The sequence below is a fragment of the Copidosoma floridanum genome, unplaced genomic scaffold, assembly GCF_036245765.1.
Source record: "Copidosoma floridanum isolate Cflo_tuat_1 unplaced genomic scaffold, Cflo_Japanese_pri ptg000021l, whole genome shotgun sequence".
NCBI classification, from domain to species: Eukaryota; Metazoa; Arthropoda; class Insecta; order Hymenoptera; family Encyrtidae; genus Copidosoma; species Copidosoma floridanum.
In genome coordinates this window covers 32,262,775-32,284,066 of record NW_028321898.1, presented here as the reverse complement: position 1 = coordinate 32,284,066, position 21,292 = coordinate 32,262,775, and the positions used below count along the sequence as shown (strand labels likewise).

Sequence of the window (21,292 nt, the reverse complement as noted above, 5' to 3'; positions counted from 1 at the left end):
GCGACGTCTCCTTCGGCATTCAGCAGCATGAGTGTCGGCTAAGCTGCCCGCGCGTCTTTATTTTTTTTCTTCCCCTTTCGCACGCTCCGTGGCTCAGACGTACAAATCGGCGCGCCGCGATTGCATTGAGAAACCAAATATAGAGATCGGCACCTGCAGGGAGGGGGCAAAAAAAGGGTGGGTGAAAAGGTGGCGCCACCATGAGGGGGTGGATGGGGGAGGGGAAGAAAAGTCGACTGGCGATGATTTCTCCTCGGATATTGAGATTCCTCGCATTGCTTCAAGGGATGGGGGGTAAGAGACGGGCTCCTCTTATGTATAGGTGCTGCTGAGAGGGAAAAGCCCCCTGTCTATTTCTTCATTTGCTACGAGTCGCGCAGTCTTTCACCCGACCTTAGGGATGTACCCACTCTCTCTCTCTTGGGCATAGGGAGACGGGGGTGCATTGAATCCGCGGTATCAAGATCGCTGCCAACGCCGTTGCGTCGTCGCACTGTGTAGGTGCTTACAATACACCTTTCGAGATAAGACGGAAGCAGCTACGCGTGGAGCTACCAACCCCCTTTTCTTTTTGTTCTCCCGGGCTCTTGAGCGCTCTCGCGAGCTCCGTAGCGTATTTTAATCCGGTCTGAGCAGGCACCCTTCTTCCCCTCCTCTCCTCGTTCTCCGCTTCTCTTTGTAGCCTGCAGTACACAGGGTGTCCCTCCCCTCCCCCATTCACTTGAGGATATTCAATTGCCATGTACAATACCCCTTTACTCACTTACCTATACCTTATTCTTGTTTCTCGATTCTGCGCAAGGTATATTGCCTATAGCTGCACCGACGCTTTCAATTGTTTTAATTGCCGCATCTTGACCCAAAAACGTACCAAAGACTCTCATATTTACATTTATATACAATCTTTTCTTTTTACTTTAACTCAAATAGGTGTACCTGCGTATACGAGTTCAAATGTTATTTTAATTACTACACAATGCGCGATACGTGTGACGCGAAGTTTAAATGTTCTCCCGCTCTTTGACAGGTGCATATTGTTACAGTTTCCAATACATACGTGTGATGTATATTATAATCTCTCTCTCTCTCTCTCTGTTATACCTGAGAGTTTTATTATCACACGCGAGCTTTTGTTGAAAAAAAAAGAGACTTTTTCGTCCTCCGAATTTGAAAGTAGGTACGAAGGAAAATAATATAGCACCCAAGAGGGAGGAAGGCACTTTTCACTCGTGTATTATCCGCGGAAAACATTTATTCCTCCACGAGTGACAGACCGGCATTCGTCTTGATGGATATAACACTCATTTTTTTTTTTCTTTTTTTTTTCTTTTCCTTTCAGCCCTTGCGGAGCGGCGAGTCGTTAATCTCGCGTCCAGCCAGCGCGCAGATAGCGCCCGGAGTATCCGAGACGCGGTTTGAAAATGTTCGGACCTTGTAAGTCGCGTGCATGGCAGGTGCACGTTATATTCCGGCCAACGTGATAATAAGCCCACCTGGATTAACATCGCCAACATCGCTCCTCTCTCTCTCTGTCCTTCGTGCTTACCCTCCCCGGTTCCAGACCCAGCTCTCCGGTGTTTATCTTTGGAAGCCTCTCTCTCTCTTACTTCGCTACATCCGCGCTTGCCAGCAGCTGCCCCCCCCCCCTCCTTTTTTTCTAACTTTCTGTTGGCGCCCTTCCTGCTCTCGTCGAGGTACGAGCGCACTTGAAGGAGGCGGAGGGAGGAAAAAGAGCCGACTCGAGATAACGGTAGAAATGCGCTTTGGCACGCCGGACTGCCCGGTTTTTTTTTTTTCCTTTTTTTTGTCGAGTTTCAGGGCAGGTCCGAGTACGCAAGAACCACCGGTGCTGCTCTCAAAGTTGCTTTTAAAATTTTAGTCTCGTCACTTCACGAGATGGAAGCGCAGAACATATACAATATTTGTCCACTCGCAATCGGCGTAACGAGGGACGATGTGGTGGGTATCGGACCCCAATGTGGTTATGTAAATCTTGAAACAAGGCTAAAACACCCTCTGTCTCTCTCCCAAATCTGCCCTAAGGGTGTAATTGATAGAAACAAAAATAACATCGATAAACACCAGGGGGGGGTGGGAGGTGGGGTTGGAAGACGGAGCGACAAAGTTGGCCAAACGATGGACGTGTGTTGTTTCATGCAAGGCACGTAAACCGTATACTCTCGGGTAATCTATTTATTTCAACACTCTGGCAATTTTACCGAGCCATACGCTTTTTCTCCACCCCTCGACTGCTAGAGTGCCACCCCTTTGGAAATTTCGAAACAGAGTGCAGCCGCGCAGCGGCAAAGGTACAAGTACCCGAGAAACAAACATATTGGCTCTCCCCGGAATATTGGACGGACCTCAAAGCTATACCGCATCTGCATACGGAATATGGAGGCAGGTAGGGTTCAAACAGAGAGTTTCCTCCCTCCCCCTTTAGGCCCCTGCAGGGAGCACGATTTTGGTCCTCGTCGAAGACTCTGCTCTGTTGTGCACAAGTAAGAACGGGTGCTGTACAACTTTCGGGACTTTTTTTTCCGTGTACGTGGATAGGTATCGACGGCCCGCCAAGTTTTCCCTTTCCGTTTTTCCAGTGGCGCTCTTGTCTCCCGGCGCGTCGGAAGAAACGAAGAAAGTCGCATTACGAGCAAAATAAAAAAAAAAAATACTCGCCCAGCAGGATTTATGCCCTTTGGGTTGCAAGATGTTATACGCTACTCGAAACTTGCTCCCTCCCGTAAGTACATCCCTTACGAGGGTAAAAGAATAACGCAACCCCCTGGGATAAATTGACGCGAAATGCTTTGTTATTGTATATATAATAGGACACGGGGGGTCTTTTGCAAGGACTAATTGGTAATTACGTAGCAAGGACGTAACGCATTATTCCACGGTTGAAGGTAGATTACGAACGAGAAACGGTTAATTAAACGAGATTTTTTGAGAGTAATATTAATATAAGAGTACGAGAGGGACTCGAGTCGCGACCAAGAGGAAATGTCGTTTGCTCGCTCAAACGGTACAAAGGGGGCTTACTGCAGTTGTTCCGTACCCTTGAGATGGAGAATCGGAAAAATAAAGAGTCAAGCGGTCCGGAAACGACCTCCCCCCCCCAACAGCGGTTCTTTCGCTGCCGAGGAAAAAACAAATCTCGCGAGCTCCCCTTCTTTTCCGTGGGTTGGTAAGCTCTTGCGAGGCCCTGACTCGCAGCCACGCAGGTCGAATCGTCCGAGGGATATTCAAATGGTGCGGGATGTACAATGGTAATGTCGTCCAGCCGGTGTATACGGTTTCGCCTGCCGTGTTCTGCTTTTCTCTCCTACCGCTTCTGGCTGGATAATTAACGTCACCGAAGCCGAGTTTAGCGGGAAACTGCTCGTGATTACCTAAACCATTATTCGAATTTCTCTCTTTGGCAATTTCGCCAAGGATATCACATCGTGCTTTTTTTCAATAAAGGCACCACTCTGAAGAATGATATCGATCGAAGAAGAAAAAAAAAAAAAAAAAAAAAAAAAAAGGAAATTGTCGCCCCGTGACCATTAATGGTTCTACCTCTCCATAGCTGTTGAAATAATGAAATACAAAAGAAAATATTGCCCATTGGACGAAAGAGTACGTACGCAGCCTTGCAGTAGTAGTCCCCTGCTTTCCCAATGGTCGGCTCCTCCGAGTTTTCGCTCGAAAGCCTCGTAGTGGGGCGTCAGCTGACGTGACGTTTATTGAATATCGTGGCTCTCTCGAATGGCCAGCTCTTCCGTAGAAACTCGCCTGGGGGTGTGTGTGGACCGATACGGGTGACCGAGCATCGACGCGCCAGATTCCCCGAAAGGACTGGCGGGAAACCGAGAGAGGAAGGACCGCGCGAGGAAGCGAATCAGCAGAACGCAACCTCGAGGTAAAGTGGACCGAATTTGCATCTGGATTTTCCGAGATCTCAAAAACTACGAATTAGCTGAGCAAACCTTCCCGGCCCTACGTGGTATAAATATTCATACGCGGGGTCTTCCCCTCAAATACGATCGGTACAATCGAGATTATCGATCAAAGACTCGCGACCAGCACATTTCCGTGTGAAAAAAATGCTGCCAAGCAAGAGCTCTAGAGCCTGTTGTCGGAGAACACAGGTTTCAGAGTTATGAGTGTGGTACACGTGCACAAGAAAGTCAAGAGTGAGACCAGCCGAGCAGAAAGACATTGTACACTTACCCCTGACTTTGTGGGAGATACGATGAGACGTCAGGCTATGCCTTTTTCAGGGGTCTATTCTGTCCGAATGGTCATGATTTGCAACATGATTTTATAATAACCAGAAAAAAAAAAAAAGAAAAAAATTTGACGCTCGATCACGTGTGCACGTCGAAAACCACGATATTGTTCAAACTCACTTCTAGCCATGTCCTATTGATTAATTTGCAGGTACGCGGAAGAGCAGAGAAAAGCGAATCATTCCACGGGAAATTACGCCCAGGTTCGCACAGTTCTGGGTAAATATTTGGACGAGGCGAGCGAGCAAGCCTGCGAAATCGCGACCCAAACCTACAACGCCGACTACTCCACGGATTCCTCCCCGCGCTTTTATTACCACTGCCTGCATTGTTGCGGGTATACAAGTGCCACCGTTGCCAGCGAGGGCACATTGGTCTAATTGTCGAGCGCAATGGGGATGGTACGCTGTTTGGCAAAAATCAGCTGCTGGTTTGGATTTTTCACCGCCCCTCTCGTTATAACGAGCCATTGTTCCGATACCTCGTTGGAGCACCAATTAAAACTCACCGTTTGCTGTAACCCTTGACGCTCCACCCTCCTCGTATTGATACTTTTTCACCGACTCCTGCAACGTTTCCGCGAAACGCCGGATCATTATTAAACCAGCAAAGGCCCGTGTCTCACCCTCGGCTGCGCAACGCGTCGTATACGTGTATGTGTACGTGGTGAGCGTTTTAGCTGGTTACGCGAGGCTTGACTGGCTGCCAAAAAATATAAAAAGTCCAGTTGGCGGCGAGCCAGGGCATCGTACGTATATACTTTGTAGCTCGTCCGCGTCGTGGTCTCCCTTACATTTGCCCTCCGACGCATGACGTATGGATGCGAGAGAGGAGGGACCAACACGCGCGTCCACCCTTAAAAGGGTCGGCAATTTCGAAATTCCCGGCCGAGACACTCGAAAGTAGATGCAAAGCTGCCTCGGAATGAAGATGCTCATCTAACTTTTCTTTTTTTTTTTTTTCATCTCTGCTTGTTTTTTTTTTTTTTAAATGTCTCTGGTGAAGTACATACATTTTCCATATCTCCCTCCGCGCAATGATCAACGGAAACTGCTATAACCACGAGAGATTGGCGATGTACGAGTAGCCAGGAGGGTCGTACAAAAGGACGGCTCCTTGGTCCGAGCTACATTTCACGTGGATGAGGAAAAACGAGCTAAAGTAGGTAGGTCGAGCTTCCAGCGGTGACAGCGGGAGGGGAGAAAAAGGGGACATTCAGGAAACGTCCCATCCGGAAAAAGAGAGAGAGCCAGGCAAGGCACCGCGTTGTCTCCGGCTCGAATTTCATCCAGAAGGGTACAGGCGAGCCTCAAGTAGGTCGAGTGGCCTTTTACGGTCCGACCGAACGTTGACTCGAACTACTTGCCACCGCTGGCTATAGGATCCTCGGATCTCTGTAGAGGCCTCTTGGTAATCACGGCTTATTCTCGGCTCGTCGAGTGCCTCCTCGGTAACTGACGAGGCTTCAAGCCTCCCATCGCATCGGAAGTTTCTCTTGTCTTTTTTGGGAGGCAAAGTACACACGAGCGTTCGAGAGCCCTTTTAACAGGTGACTCGAGGATCGGGCGAGGGGGAAAAAAAAATAGGCCAAAAATTGGTTAAAGCGCGGCTGTAGTCGAACACGTGTTCCAGCCCGACAGTGGCCGGCGCGCTAATTTTCCCGAAAGTTTGGCCGCAGTGACATCGCCATCTGCGAACGAATTCGTTTATCTCCGGCCGTTACTCATCCCCGCGAACTTTGCGCCGGAACAGCAGCTCCGTGCGATAGGGAGTCGCGGGGGAGGGAAGGTAAAATACGACTCAAGTCGGTAATTAATCGGCACGAGATGGGCCATTGGCAAGGGTGAGAAGGCTCGGATCGATGACTCGACGCTGCAGAAACGAGCTCAATCACAATGCCAAAAGTTGACGGCTCTCAATGGGAACTTGCACTATACGTCCTCCCCCCTGTCTCGCATGATATCCTTCCGAGGGGGCCATTTCGCTCGAAAAGGGCCTTAAAAGCTCTTTGCTCACAATAAGAATAAGAATAGAGTGGGTGAGCCAAAGGAGGAATCCCACCAAAATGAGAATTAAAAAAAAGCAGATACGTAAAAACGTAGCAGAGCTTCGTCAAACAGTACACTCGATTCTTCTAACGCAGAGCTGTACTTTTAATATTTCGAGAAAAAGCATGTTACCTCGGACCATGTACATATATCAAAGGAGAAAAATAGTAATAATAATCCAACTTGGAAATTAAGAGGCGCTGGCGCAGCTCAAAAGAAGTACGAGTTGCGGAGTGTACGCGCACGCACCCCCGAGCGTACATATGCACGTGTAAAGTGTGCGCCGTCAAAGAAATTAGCGAGCACGTTGAATCGCAGGAGCGATTAAGCACGGATTTTTCTCGACAGTGCCACCGGAGGGATGAGAACTGCACGCGACTCCTCTCCCGATGCTCGCGGGCGGGTGCATTTAACGAGGGGCACCGTCCTAATTTCGGCCCGAGGCTTATTTTACTGGCCAGTCGAGTTTGTCGCGAGCCCAAGCAGCCGGGCTAACAGTGTGTCACGGCGAGGCGCGCCCCCGAGGAAAATGCTAATCGAACGCTCGCGAGAAGGGGGGTCCTGGTAAATGAGCGGGACGTGCGCTCGAGAAGAGAGGGATCTACGCGCGAGCGCGGGGGGTGGTTTTTCATTAAACCTGATGTATCGCTGGATAATGCATACAGAGAAGGCCCTCGTTTACGCGCAAATTGGGGGGATGATTAATTTAAAACCCACACTACTCCGAGCTATACTTTCATCTGCGCGTGACTACTGTTGTCGTTCGTTTTCAAAAACTATACTGAATGAGAATATATATTGTTATGCCAGTCTGGGCACTATTATTTGCAAAAATTGATGGAGTGTTTGCAAGCGTTTGATTGGTCTCTCGAGGAGCTCCTCGAAAATGTTGAATGTGCCACTTTTTGCACACACACACACACACGAGTTTCAGTCCATACCGTGGTCATTTTTATTTTCAGCCGAGGATCACTCGAGACAGCCCCTGTTAACGCTCGAGGGGAGAAAAATCCATTTTCCATCAACACCGTCCACGTGAAGGTACAATTGTTGTCCAAAAAACACTTTATTGGGTAACAATCCTACACATATTACTACGAGAGAAGGTGAACAAATCTCAGGAATAATTAACCTGCAAAGAAAGGTACGGGGGGAGGGGGGAAGAATTCTCGGGGGAAATCAAGATTTGAAGCCACCGCGACGAACACCTCCACCCATTTCTTATCTCGTTAAATACAAAGTGAAAGTTCCTTTTTCTTCGCGGTTTAACACTGGGGCAGTAGCTGCCGCTGCCCCACTTAATTCTCTCCGTATCCCAAGCCCCTTTTACAGTACAGGCGATCTCTTTTGTGCAGCCAAGAGTTGAAGTAGCTATTATATAACTTCCCTGCCTTTATTCTCAGCCATCCAGCCTCTTTATCCACTCTTTTTTTTTTTTTTTTTTTGCCCTTTTCTTCGAGTCTCGAGAGAAAAAGGGCAAGAGGAAATGGCCGAGTAGCCGTGGCTTCGTTCGCTCCTCCCCCCTTTTTTCTCTGGGCCGAAGATGCATCAAGCGGGGCATGTACGGCTCAGCTTCTCGGACACTTTTGGACACGAATCGAGCTTCAGTGCGTGTCTTCGTATGGGCAACTTTGAAACTCAAACTGCCGATCCAGGGACGATCGGTGCCGATGACAATTAAAAGCCAAGAGGACGAGCAATCACGGGTAGCAACTCGTCTCGAAGTGCACGGCTCAGCTCGAGCCAGGCGAGCTCCGTGGCAAGGAAAGCCACAAGCACGAGGGAAAGGGGCTGACGGAGCGATTGTGCGCCAAAGTGGATGGAAAGATACAGTTGCAGCCCACGGGGTCTAAGGAATTACTAAACTACTGGATTGCGTTAGTCTGCAGTGCGTCACCGCACACACACGGCAAGGAACCGAAACAAAAATCCTTATTTACGTTGTAATAAAATTTCTCGCTCGGAATGTCGGTGTGCCGTTGCTGGTATTGAAGTCGAAATGACCGAGTTTTCCCGCGTGTGTACGGCTCTAGGGGCCTTTGCGAAGGATATTCAACTGCAGGGCGCAGCAGCCCGCAGTACTAATGAATTTTCCAGCAGACGGAAATTAAAGTACGCGAGAGTACTCGCGCTCATGAGCGCAATTATACGCGTCCCGTTATATACATATATGCGTGTACCGGCACACGGTACGAGTGGCCGAGGGACTAATATTAAGCATTTTATGGGCACGCATAATACGCGAGAGTGCTGGTATAATTTATGTGTACACTTCATACAGGTAAACAACTGATAAATAGTCAACCAGTAGCATGCTCTCTTTCACCATGTGTAATCTGCACCAATTTTTCACATTTCACATTGGTCACTTATTTACGATTATTGATTTTCTAAAGGTGATTCCACAAACGAAAGCGAGCTCGATGGGTCGTTAGGGATGGAGCGCAATTTTTTTTTTTTTTTTTTTTTTTTCATCCTCCTCCCTTCCACTCGGGCCTTCTATACTTGTATATATACTCGTGGGTGAAGTCTGATATAATTTTTTGTCTCGTCGCTTGTCCTCCTTCTTCTGTGGTGCTTCTACTGGAAAACGAGGCAGCGATTAGAGCTATTTAGCGACGAGTCCTTTGCACTTACGCCCACACGGAGGATTTTGCAGTCGCGCGCAAGTCTTATTGAAAAGTTATACAGTACTGCGTATGATGTGTATTTATTTTTCCTGCGCAACACGTGTTGCTCCCTTTTTTTTTCTTTTTTTTTTCTCCCTCAATTGTCTTCCCATTGTCGTAAGTACGTTGTTGCGTCTCTATGCTTCTTTGCTCGGCTCGTTTCGAGGCGCGCAAGTGTTGCTCGCGTCTTGCGCACTTGCCCGTAATTCACAAAGTTTCGCCGGATTAAAAATGTGACCAGACTCCCCGAAGAGCCCTTTCACGTACCACCACTCGCGTTAATACTCTCCTCTGTTCTCTTTTTTTCTTCATATTCTCCTTTTTCTTTCTTTGTTTCTATCTCTCTTTGCCACCCCCTCCCCTCCGTTTTTCTTACTTTTTATGCAACTGCTCTCGTCATTGTTGAGCTCGCGACTGAGCATTTACCACACGTACCACTTTCGAAACTTGAAAATGCTTTTTTTCATCTACCAAACTCGAAAACGTCGCGACACACAATAGAGATTCGAGGTTCACACGTTTTCTATACCGGAGACAGTGGGTACGAGAGAAAAACTCGAGTTTACCCTTCACTACAACCGACGAAAACGATTTATCAACGCATTGTTATCACGTACGTACGAGGGATGCATTCGTTTTCTACGTGACCTAGAAAGCAAAGAAAATGCAAAAGAAAAAGATGGCAGTTAGTTTATTTTTTGTTTTTAGAGCGTTTAATTTTTTCCCCAAAAGCACGACAATGCGAGTTCGGATGTGAAGGAGCAACAACATATGTGCCCCGTGCAAGTGAAAAGTAAACTACTTCTTTGCCTCTCTAACCATATACATCTACGTACGCGCAATTTTTTCCAAGAGGCTCTGCTGCACGATGGGCCATTTAGCGCCGATGGAACAACACATCTCGTAGTAGCTTTTACTCTTGCAGCCTCGCCCTCTTGCGTGGCCTAAAATGTTTGCACGTACAGCTCTGTTTTGTTTTATACGCGAGCTCGCACTCACGTCCTTGAAGCTCCGTTGAATTCACCCCTTTTTATCGGTATATATGATCGTGCGCTTGTGGGTAATGTGCTGCAACATATAGGCCTCCAGTGCATGTGCCATTTTTGAGTTAATGAACGCGAGAGTTTGATGAAATTGGTAGTTTTTTTTTATTTACCGATTTACGCCTGTCACCGATCCTTTTTTTCTTAAGCTATACGGTGCTTTGACAATTTTTAAAATGATTCTGACTCTCTGTTAAAAATGTACGATTGTCCCCAGAACTGTACCTAAGCCAATATTTGTACAGAAAAAAAAAAATACCTTCTAAATAGCAACTTTTGTATTAGTTTTTTTCCATATTTATTTCCCAATATATACTCCCCTCATTCATCAGAGTTTCGAAAGAGGATGGTGGTAGTAGCAACAAATGTAATAATAACATGCTAAACATCTCCTATTTATGAAGTACGAAGCGGATGAAAATATCCGTGAAAAAGCTGCAGAACCGATCGAAAAAAAAAAAAAAAAAAATGAAAAACAAAAAAAAATTGGACGATCGTAAGTTTTGAAAAGTCCAGGAGAGACAAACTCATAAAGCAGCTCCGCTTGTTTTAACAATCAGGATATACTCGGCCGCGCGTAATTAATACCTTTGTTAATTTACGAGCACGGCTCTGAATGGGTGGCGCAATCGCCGTTAACTTTAAAACTCGCTTGGCGAGAGAGCACGTAATAAGAGAGCGACTAAATAATGCAGAGCCGGGCAGCGCGCACGCACGACCTGATGTTGTTCGTTGGAAATTTTTTTTTTTTCCTACCCCGGCCCCTGGCGCGAAAAGTGCGCGCAACGTAATTACGAGGCAATCGAGCGAGAGGTGGTGCTGAAAAAACTTTCCTGCGCTCGCTCTGCAGTACTTTTATCGAGCATCCCATGGCCGGTTGCGTATATACTCGAGAGGGGCCACGTGGCCGAGCCAGACGCATAATTGATTTTCTGCCGGACGATCTGAGCAACGCCCGAGCCAAGGCTACCTATACGGGTCTGCTCTACCGGTAATTTGTTAAAAGTGGCCTGCAGTTGCTATCGGACAACTAAAATTTCTTTGCATCTTTTTGTGATAAATCTCATCCACTACTTACCAAGGACTCGGCCTCACCATATTGCCCAAACGATAAATTCATGGGTCACTTGCAACACGATTTTCTCAGGCAACAATGTAATTGTTATCCACATGTATATACACGTAAATATTGGATTTGATAACACGTGTTTGAAACATCAATGATTTCTATCTATTCATCATTTGCAACCATATTTCAATTAAAGTCCACCAAAGCGCGAGCGCAAACTTTTGAGCTCAATTAAACTCGAAATTGGACAATTCAGTAGTACGAAGTGATTATGGTCAGACGTAGCCGCCGATTGATGGCGACTCGTTAATTTACGTTCGTTCCAGCCTGATGGGACTGGGATTGGTAAAAAAAAACGAAAGATCTATAATTGATGACTTGGGCACATCTGATTCCCGAGCACACGCGAAACACACGAAAAGATCCCGAGCCAAAGGGGTGGGGGACATGCAAAAATAGAGCTATCGGATTGCCGAGTGATATTGGAATCGATCAAAGTGTCCGGCACAGAGCACGTAATTACGGCTACCTGGAGAGAAAAAGAGAGAGAGAGAGAGAGGGAAAAAGGAGGGCTCAGCGAACGAAGTGAAATGCACGTCGGAGAAGTGGGTGGGCAAATAAGCCGTATCCGCGTAGCCGTGCGTCGAGTGGGTGGCTTTCGTCGAAACGAGAATAAGAGGGGGTTTTGAGGGGAACAGGTGTACCGAGAGAAAGGCCTCTATGCGCCGGCTCTTCTGTAGGCTCGAGCGGCCCCATCGTTGCATAAATTAGAACTTTTGTGCCATACCCAAGCGGTAGCTCCACTCGTCTGCTTTGGATTAGCTCTTGCTCCATTTTCTGTGGTTTGAGGAACAAAAAAAAAAAAAAAAAAAAAAAAAACAAGAGCTCACCTCGACAGCGGGAATTCTTTGGTTTGATTGAGCGACTGCGCCGTATAAATTAGCGACTCTGGTTGTTTTCCGTAAAACTAGAGCCATAAAGAGCGAAAGTGGGGGAGAAGGGAGGGAGCGAGAACTGGGACGTCACCGGCAGATTTAAATCCCATGAATTTCCGAGAGCAGCTTGGCCAGGATTGTCGCAGCCAATCTGAATTATCATCGGAGAGGCCAAACCCCTCCCCCCCTCCCACTCGATGCGGCTTGCCGCAGCAACTTTGATGGAAAACCCGTGGATCTGTGCACGCGTTCAGTGTAAATGATGCATAAGTTGCCACGAGGCTCGATCTTTTTTATCCATTCGCTGATAAAATCTGAAAAGGCGATAAGATTACTTTTTCGTGCGTTCGACGGAGGAACAGCGGAGAGCAGATAGAATTAATCTCGCGGAAGGTTCGATTGGGTTTTTCGGTGAAACCGCGCCTCTATGAATATTTCATTGTGAACGCTTCCCCCCCGTCGCAGCTCCGACTCTCCGGGATTTTTCCTGTTTCGTGTTTTTTCTTTCCCTCTCTTTCCGAGTGGGCGAGCGCAAAGGCTGGGGGAGGGGTTTTTCCGGTTGGAGTGCATTTTGGATTTTGCATGTCAAAAGGTCCCCCTTTTCTACAGGAGCGTTTGTTAACGCAGTAATATTTTTAACAGATGTTTGAAGTGCAAAGGAGGTTGATCGGGAAGTGGAGGCCAATCGTTACGGGGCTTTTCTTTCAACTTTTTCCCTTTTTTTTTCTTCCAACTTCTTCTGGACCACCCAAGAACGAGCGCGAGCACATCTAAGGGCGAACTTTTTATAATTATTTCCAGAGATTTCTCTATAAACTTGGCGATTCGCGCCCTTCAAACGGAAAACTTTGATTTGCCCTTTTGCCCCCTGTTTTTTCCTGGTTAGCGGAAAATTACAACTCGTTGCTCCCTTCCCCGATGTATTTCAGCTCTTACAAAATACTCCTTTTCCAATCACAACCAGGCGAACCGAGGCAGTACATCAATTACCATAATTAGACAAAATCATTTCACCGAAGTGAGCATCATGAAAAATCGGCATTAATTTGTTTGACTGATTTTTTTCCTCAGCAACTGAGAGGCCCGATAGAAATAGCGTGCACCCGTAACTTACAGGTATGTACAGAAATCAAGCGGCCCACACCACCGACCGAAAGGGGAGCTGGAAAAAAGTGCTCGGAGAACAGAGCCCCGATAATATTTCTCCCCGAGTCGCGCAGGAAAAAAAAATCTTTGCTGGATTCCCGAAATTCCGTTGATCCAACGGGCGCTGGGATTTTCGCGCCTCTCGCTCGGCGAACGGTAATAATAATTCAGGAAAAGCCGTCGGGTGGGGGCATTGTCCGTCCCGCATACACCGGGTCCTTCGTTGAAAACAAAGAATCCGCAAAAACGGCCATTAATTCGATCGTTTGAATGGACAGTGTTATTTTACGGAAGCCAAAGGAGCTCGCCGAGCCATAAATCTCGCAACCCTCGACTCTTTTTCCTCCCGAGTGTGTACACGGTGCACGGTCACACTCTCGTGGGGGGCATGTATATACACATCCATCCGTGTGCTGTGGATGTCCGAGAATGCTTCCAACGTACTTGGGTCGACAAAAAATTGCGCCAATGGTGATAATGGCACTAATAGTTCACGTGTACCTTCGCCGGGATTATTACGATGTATCATCGTCGAGTCTCTATGTATAGTGCAATTATACCAGGGAGGAATGCCCTTGGAGTTGCCACACAGTTACACATTATAAATAGTCCATTGTAAGCTTTGTGCCATACACAAGCGCGTATACGCGTCGTCTATTGTATGGGTGATTCTTGCTCGAGTTTGAATTTCTCTTTCTGCATAGGTACGAGCACGCGCACGTGCATTTACACACTATGTGGAAGTATTGTAGGTATACCTATACGCGCGTATGTATCAAATGCGCGTACACACGACCGGATCGTACGTGCGTGGCCTTGCGCGGGGGTTTCTGTTGGGAAATCATATTTTCTCCCGAATGGAGCATTCCCGGAGTAATTTTCAATGCAGATACATTGGATTGCTTTGAATTCGTTCTTCTGTTCGATGTTTCCATATGGCTGTGTGATATGTTGGGTGTCCCTCACCCAACGCATTAATTTAAATTGAATTGTTCGATTACAAGATTATATTTATACCTGCAGTGTATACGTTTTTTGTTCGATTGCACGCGCGATTTCGAAGTGCTCCTCAAAGGCTCCTCGTTAAAATTATTTTAATTATTTTGTCACTCTCGCCACAAAGAGGGCTTTTGCGGGAAAAATTTTTCCCCCGAGCCAACAATGGCCTCTTAATTAATGAGCGCGGAGTCGTTCGTCATTCAGATGTACCCTATTCCCGGAATCATTACTTTCAAACGCGGGAAAAATAGGTCAAACCAAGGCCTTTTGAAAAAATGTTTTAGGGACGCTCCGAAATCCAGAAAACTGCGCAAAAAGTGAAATAACGTGTATGAAAAAAAAAAGAAAAAATGAAATGAAGCGAAAAATTAATCGTACGTGCAACGTGAGACTGAAAGTGTCACTCGACACGAATTCGGCAGTGAAAAATACGTAGTGCATTCGAGCAAGTGTACAAGAGACAGGGTATCAAGAGGCTCGCGTTTGCGAGAGCCCGATCGCACATAGGCGAAAAAATTGCTTCGAGCAGAAAAGACGACTGGAGTCACGCTTTGGCATGACTTTTAAATTTCTCGCGGAAATTTAGTTTTCCCGAGGGTTGGAGGGGCGATGTAGGAAAAGTAGAATAAACAGCAACAAAAACGGCAGCAGAGAGCTTCGGCGAAAGGAACCGAGGAGACGATAGAGGACTCGGATGAGGAGAGTTTGGTTGTTGTGCGCGTTGTCATTGAGATGGAGCGAGGGAAGTGCCTTTCATTGAAAAAGTATTTATTGAAAAGACACAAAACCAAGACTTTACAAGAGCAAATGTGCTTTTGCTACTCTCGATTCGACCCTCCGTACAAAAACTTGAAGAATTAAAGTTGTAAGGACTCGAAAAGTGGCTGAATCGATTTTTTAGGCACCGGAAAACGAAAGCTGGACGTAGCAAAAGTATAGCCTTGGACTATTGATATCCAGTCTCTTACCCCCCTCAGCGACAGCGACAAACAAAATTGGCGAATCTGCATATTCACGGACGGACGTGTGCCCAAGGAGGGGTAGTCGGTGTCGAGACAAAGGCAAGCGATATTGAGAAACTGCGAGGTCGAACAGAGGCGGGAAAAGTCAAGATGAGCGAGAGAGGACGCCGAGTCACGTACAGTTCGTTGGTAAGAGCAGCGTCAGTATAGCGGAGGGCAAAAGAGCGATTGGAAATCGGGTTTAGCTGGAAACTGTGGAGTAAAAAGACGAAGAAAAAAAATATGCACGAGGGCGCGTGTATTATGCACAAGTGTACACTCGTGGGTGCAGCCTCGATGAGATCGGGAAATTTATTCGAGCTGCCGAGCAAAGTTTTCCTTCCTCCGGCGCTCGCTGCATTGCGTGCGCGCTTTAAAAAATCACTTTGGTTGAGCCGCTCTAAATCGATTTTATCGACAAGCCAACTGCAAAAGCCAAACGCGCGAAAAAATCATTTTGCCGACTGGGACATTCCTGTGGGTTTTTCATTTCATTTTCCACGAATGAGTTGGAGCAAGTGCAGCGAAAAATACAAACAGGCACTGTCAAGCATCGCATCGAAATTCATTGCTGGCACCCAAAGGTAGGCGGAAAATCACCCGATAAGCCTACGCGTTCAAAGACCTCATAGAGTCGGAAAAACACTATCGCGAGATCAGCCACGCATTTGGGTCCCCATTGACAAACGTCACCTCCCCGTGTAGGCGCAGGTGTAGAAAAACTAACGGCCGCGTTTGACACCTGCCACGTTTCGGTGTACAGTCAAAGACCGGCGCTCAACTGTTCCACCTGCTTTTGACGTTGACACCCCCACCCCCTCGGCCCTCGAGTCGTGCCCTTTGACGATCCATCCTGGACGAGCGAACACCGAAACTATCGCCCTCTCCCTCTGTTACGCGTGCCTCTGACACCGCGATAATCAGTGTGCCACGCGTAATTGGGCAAAAGCCGCGAACATAATGTTTTGTACTGATTGGCTCGTCGATTGGGGCTTATCAAGCACAATGGTCCTCCAATTTACGTGGCGCCGATAAATTATACGTTTCAGGGAGGTGGGGTGTAATGGACATACATTTGTCCAACAAACCGATTGGGGTAATCTTGAAGTATGCATCCAGCGGCGAGCTAATTTGCGTTCGCTCCGGCAGTGGATTAGAGGAGTCGTGGGGAACTTCAATGGATGGGGGATACGAAGAATAACTTCCTCGTTTAATTGCCGGACGGAAAAATGGCTCGGCCGAGAGGAGTTTGATGATTCGACGTGGAACTTGGGCGCGTTGTTGATCCACCGGGGAAAATCGGAGATCGCGGAAGGGAAATTTCTGTTTTCCTTAGCCGTAGCTAGCAAGGGGTTGGCGACGACGCGAGCAAAGAGGTAAGGAACACAGACCGGAGCAAACCCACTGCGAAGGTACACTCTTATGATAATGGAAGCACATTATTGACCCATGAATCTGCCAAAGCCGAGACTCCCTAATAACATCGGAGATGTAAAGGGATCCTTTCCTAAAAAAAAAATCCTTACTTTCCAGCGTAAAATTATCTTTCTCTTTCTGTTTCAACCCCATCGATCGCAAATACTCTCTTCCAATTAATTACGCAAACAATCACCCAAATTGCCGACGAGCAAATTAATATTATCAAGTTCGGAGCTGTGAATTATATCATGGTTGGCTTTTCCCATCCACATTTATTATAACAATAATGCTACAAAGAAAAAAAGCCCCGGCATTATTACTCGTGTACATAGGCGGGACTCTGTGGATTAATACTCTGTTGATACTGTTTACGAGCGTACGTGCTCGAGCCCGCTGCCGTACGTACACCCATAATTGGATTGCAGCATTAGCATGCATGGAATTATTAAAATTCACGATACGGGCTGTACAAAATTCTACGTTCATGCTTATTAATGGTTGTGTGGGGCACTGTTTGAGGATAATGTAAAGTATGGTTGTCGGCAGACCTTGGACGGGTGCGTAGACGTTGAGGTAGAGGCAGTCCTCGCTCTGGTTCTTGAGATAAGGTAGCAGCCTGCGCAGGTAGTCGAGGCGTCCCTTGGGCATCCTGTCGGTGAGGGTGGGCAGCTTCTGGGGGCAGACGGGTCCGAACTTGTCGGCCACCCGTACCCCGTGCCACCTGGCCGAGCTCACGGGTGGCATGAAGCGCAAACTGCCCACGGGCGGCGAGGCGTACGGTACCCCGCGAAACACCTCGACGCTCTCGAGGCTCCGGCCCAGCGACACAATCACCCCCGAGAGCTCGCCGTACTTGGTTCGCACGATCCGCGAGCTCAGCTCCGCCCCGGCCAGCCGCAGCAGGAGCGCCAGCAACACCAGCCGGTTCATCGTCCAGTAGCTCAACACCACTGCCACATGACCCCGAGATCCTGGGCTACCGATGTCTCGGCCCGTCGTTTGCTACGCCGCTCGCGATCTCGACCCACTGGCAAAACGGGCCGCCAGCTGATGCTGCTACGGAACCCAGCCACCCGGCTCATTCTGCCCAAATTACCCCCTCCCTCCTTACCCGTGAACTTGTCTCACCGTTGCCCCCATTCGCGTGCCCTCGAATTCATTCGGAGCCCCGACTATGACACTAAATCACGTGATTTGCTTTTATCCCGAATAACGGCACTTTTTACATCATCGTCACCCGACGATGACAAATTCCAGCTGTTTACGAGAACGAGTACGCGTATATATCAGCAAAAACTGCTTGGCACTCGCGGCACTCACTCACTCACTTACTCGAAGCACGTGACGCGTGTATCCCGTCCTACCGCACTACACGCTACCCGACGTACCCACCAAGGTATACACATACGGGGCGGTGTGGTCCAGCAGGAGCCAGCCAGTGTCAGTCACCCGAGCGCCAGCATAACCTCTCGTGGTGTGTCCGGAAAGGAGGCTTCCACGGGCAGGGCCACATACGTGTGGGGTACCTCGTGGCACTGGCACCTACCCCAAACACACCAACTGTTTTCCCCGAGGAGTTCGGTGAACCCACTCTTAGAGAAGGAGGAGGAAGAGGAGGAGGGGGTACACACTGCTCTGGTTTATGTAGTGCACGGGAGATTCCGGCCCGACAGACTGGCTGCAACTGTGCTCTCCCTCGGCGCTTGGCGTGCGGGGCAGCCCGGGCGCCTGCGCGCAACTTACGGCCCTCTTTTACTCCCCGCACGTATACACCCCCCGACTATATACTCTGCGAGACTTGACCGCGTCCCCGTGACCGTCCGGTGGTGGACGAGGACTGGACGGTACGTCGCGTTTTCCACGGTGCAGGGGTTATTATGAGAGTACACGGGAATACGCGAAACTCTTCTTTTTTTTTTTTTCCTTTCCGAATTTTCTAAACTTTTCCGAGTTTCAAAAGTAATAAGCACAAGTTCAGAAATCGTTGCGACGCAGGTTGAAGGTACAAGTTTAATGTACAGATACACGTGCGGTACTTGCAACTTTGACCATTAGGAAGTTCAAAACGACGATACCGGAGTTATAGCTGTGCACCTGATCAACCGTACACAGATCTATACGTACACCTTAGCTTATCCCGTGCATCGAGTCAAACTGTTCGGTGGAAAATTAATTGCACTCCAAACGTATTTCACGTGTGTATCGTACTTTTTTTGCTTGAATCCGGGAAATCGTACAATTATAATGGTAAAGGTAAGCCATTGGTGAGACATCACGCGCGCGCCCATGCAGCTAAATTGGTATAAAATGTCACGTTGAATATTATTGTCATCAATGGAGACGAAAATCGTAAGAAATATTGCATCAGTTATCGTTCCCCCTTGGTCGATATGACAGTATACCCGAGGGAACCGGAATATCCTTGCTCAAACGCTTCGTGTCTCTCGGCTGACTATAATCGATACACACCACTTGGGAATCCAGACTCTTTAGTGATATTCTCGCACCAAGAGACGGCTATCCGAAGATGGATGAGTGACAATGTACCTGGATTATTTTTTTCTCCACATCGAGGAGCACAAGGCGCTTTGCTCGTCAATACAGATCACGTAAATCCTACATCTGAATCCCCGTAGCGTGGCTGACCTCGTCTGTCTTACAAACTGTTTCGGCCCCGGCGTCGAGTTAAAGCCGATTACCACTGGGATGGGTGTCGGCAACGATGACAATCGATCATCCCCTGGCTCGGAGCTTCCTGTGATTTTCACTTACAAGTTTGGCCGCCTCGGCCTCTCTGTCGGACCAAAGGAATGCCCCGATGCCACTGTTGCCCCATTATTGTCCATCCCGCCGGCCACCGTCACGAGCAATGTACACACGGCACTTTGCCGAATTTACGAGGCCGATCGTTATGGGCGACTGTGTATACACACGCCCTCCCTCCCTATTCTCTTCTGTTCTCTGCAGCGTATGGCCCCTGCAGAGCTCGACTTTGGACCACAAAACTCTCCCACCAGGGCTGCGTGTGGAGAGGAATGGTTTTTTTTCTACTCCATGAAATTCGAGCGAGTTGGAGTAAAGTTTGATTACGTGATCGGTTATAGTTGTTATACCGGCTGATCCATTCATGAATTTACGAGCTGTTTGGCTCGAAATTCCTGCAGGGCAGCTCGGAGGCCCTCGATTGTGCCGGTGTGGGAAAAATGCAGCCTAGGCGACGATGTCCCGGATACACGCAGGTGCGCGAGAGACCGAGGATGGGAGGGACCAGGGAATCGGGTAGGGTTTACGCGTCCCGTGCAAGCTGGCTCGCGGGGACTCGTAAAGCCTCGGGCAGCTGCTCCTATCGAGATAATAAATCGGCGGCCCGAGGACTACTCCCCCCCCTGCTTTTTCTTTTTTTCTTCCTCCCTGGCTGGCGTTTTTGCACCGACTCGACTCCCCACCTCTTGGTATTTATTTTGCGTTTGTTCCAGCGTCGGTGTTTGTTTCTTCCGGGGCGAGGTTCTAGCAGTCGCTGCCACGGTTGCTGTCGGGGGATTTACAAGGGATTCGAGAGCGCGGATAATCTTTTGTCGGTGCAGCCTTTCGGGAATCACTGGCAAAAAAGCCACCCCCCCCCCTTCTGTAGGTCGAGCGATTCCTGCTGTTACTTTTTACGACATCCGATGATGTGGATTTGTACGTACTCCAAAAAGTCTGGACTTTTTGCAAGTTTGGTCAAGGGCTTTCTCAAATTCAATCTTTGATAAATGCAGGGCATTGGGTGAACGATTGGCTCCCGGGAATCATTCTTTAAAATGCCAATGCATGTAGCCACAAAACTGAGAGAAAAACACCCTCTCTGCCAAATGTTACCTTTCACGTGGAAAGGACAAACGGTGGATGAAAAAAAAAAAAAAAAAAAAAAAAAAAAAAAAAAAAAAAAAGATGAGGGTAATCGTCGTGATGTACAACGGTAGCGGTCAACTTGAGAAAAAAAGAGAGTCGATGAACGCTTTGCTCCGGAAAGAAGCGCTCAAAGTTGGGTCGCGAGAGTAAGCCGAGCCCTACTACATAAACACTTCTCGATGCGCGTGTGTGGTGTGTCTTGGTAAAACAACTCGAGCCAGGCCGCAGTATACCCCCTTGCGAAGGAAACAAGAACAACTGAGGGGGGGGGGGGGACGAAAAAAATGTACCTGCGCGACGTACGGAAAGCCATTGAGTGTCGCTGGAGAAAGTTGCTGTACTTTTGCGCCTCGATACGTACATCACGAGCCCCCACCTTGCGTCCCTCTCCCAATGCAACTCGTCCGTACCGCTCCTTAACTTCGCCCCTAAATAGGCAACATAAACTATCACGCCGATGTAATGGCCCAACTTTTCCAGCCGCAAGTTTCGTTTCCTCTTCCAACACTTGTATGGCTCTTCCAGGGTGGAGTCCCTCCCCCAGCGAAATCGTACCACACACAGCGCTGTATCTTCACCCGACGTATGGATATTTTTCCAAAGAGCCACCATAAAATGGCACGATCGATATTTCACGGGGGCAAATACGTATGCGGGCCCGCGGCTGAGTGGTAAAGCCCAGCGGAGGATGATACATATAAAATGCATGGCGTGAAAAATTGGAAGCATTGCGTCCTGTTCTTCTCGAAGAATTTTGCAATGAAAAAGAGCCACGACGGAATTAACAAGTAACAATTGATT

At 48.1% G+C, this 21,292-nt stretch overlaps 1 protein-coding gene across 1 annotated transcript in view; it reads right to left on the bottom strand.

Annotated features, from left to right (window-relative positions):
* Nlg3 (Neuroligin 3) overlaps positions 1 to 17,530 on the bottom strand; it is a 116,305-nt gene extending 98,775 nt beyond the window's left edge. The window contains exon 1 of the mRNA XM_089594871.1: positions 17,149 to 17,530. Coding sequence (XP_089450997.1) covers positions 17,149 to 17,530 — 382 coding nt within the window. The remainder of the gene's footprint in view (positions 1 to 17,148) is intronic.
* Between the last annotated feature and the right edge of the window lie 3,762 nt (positions 17,531 to 21,292).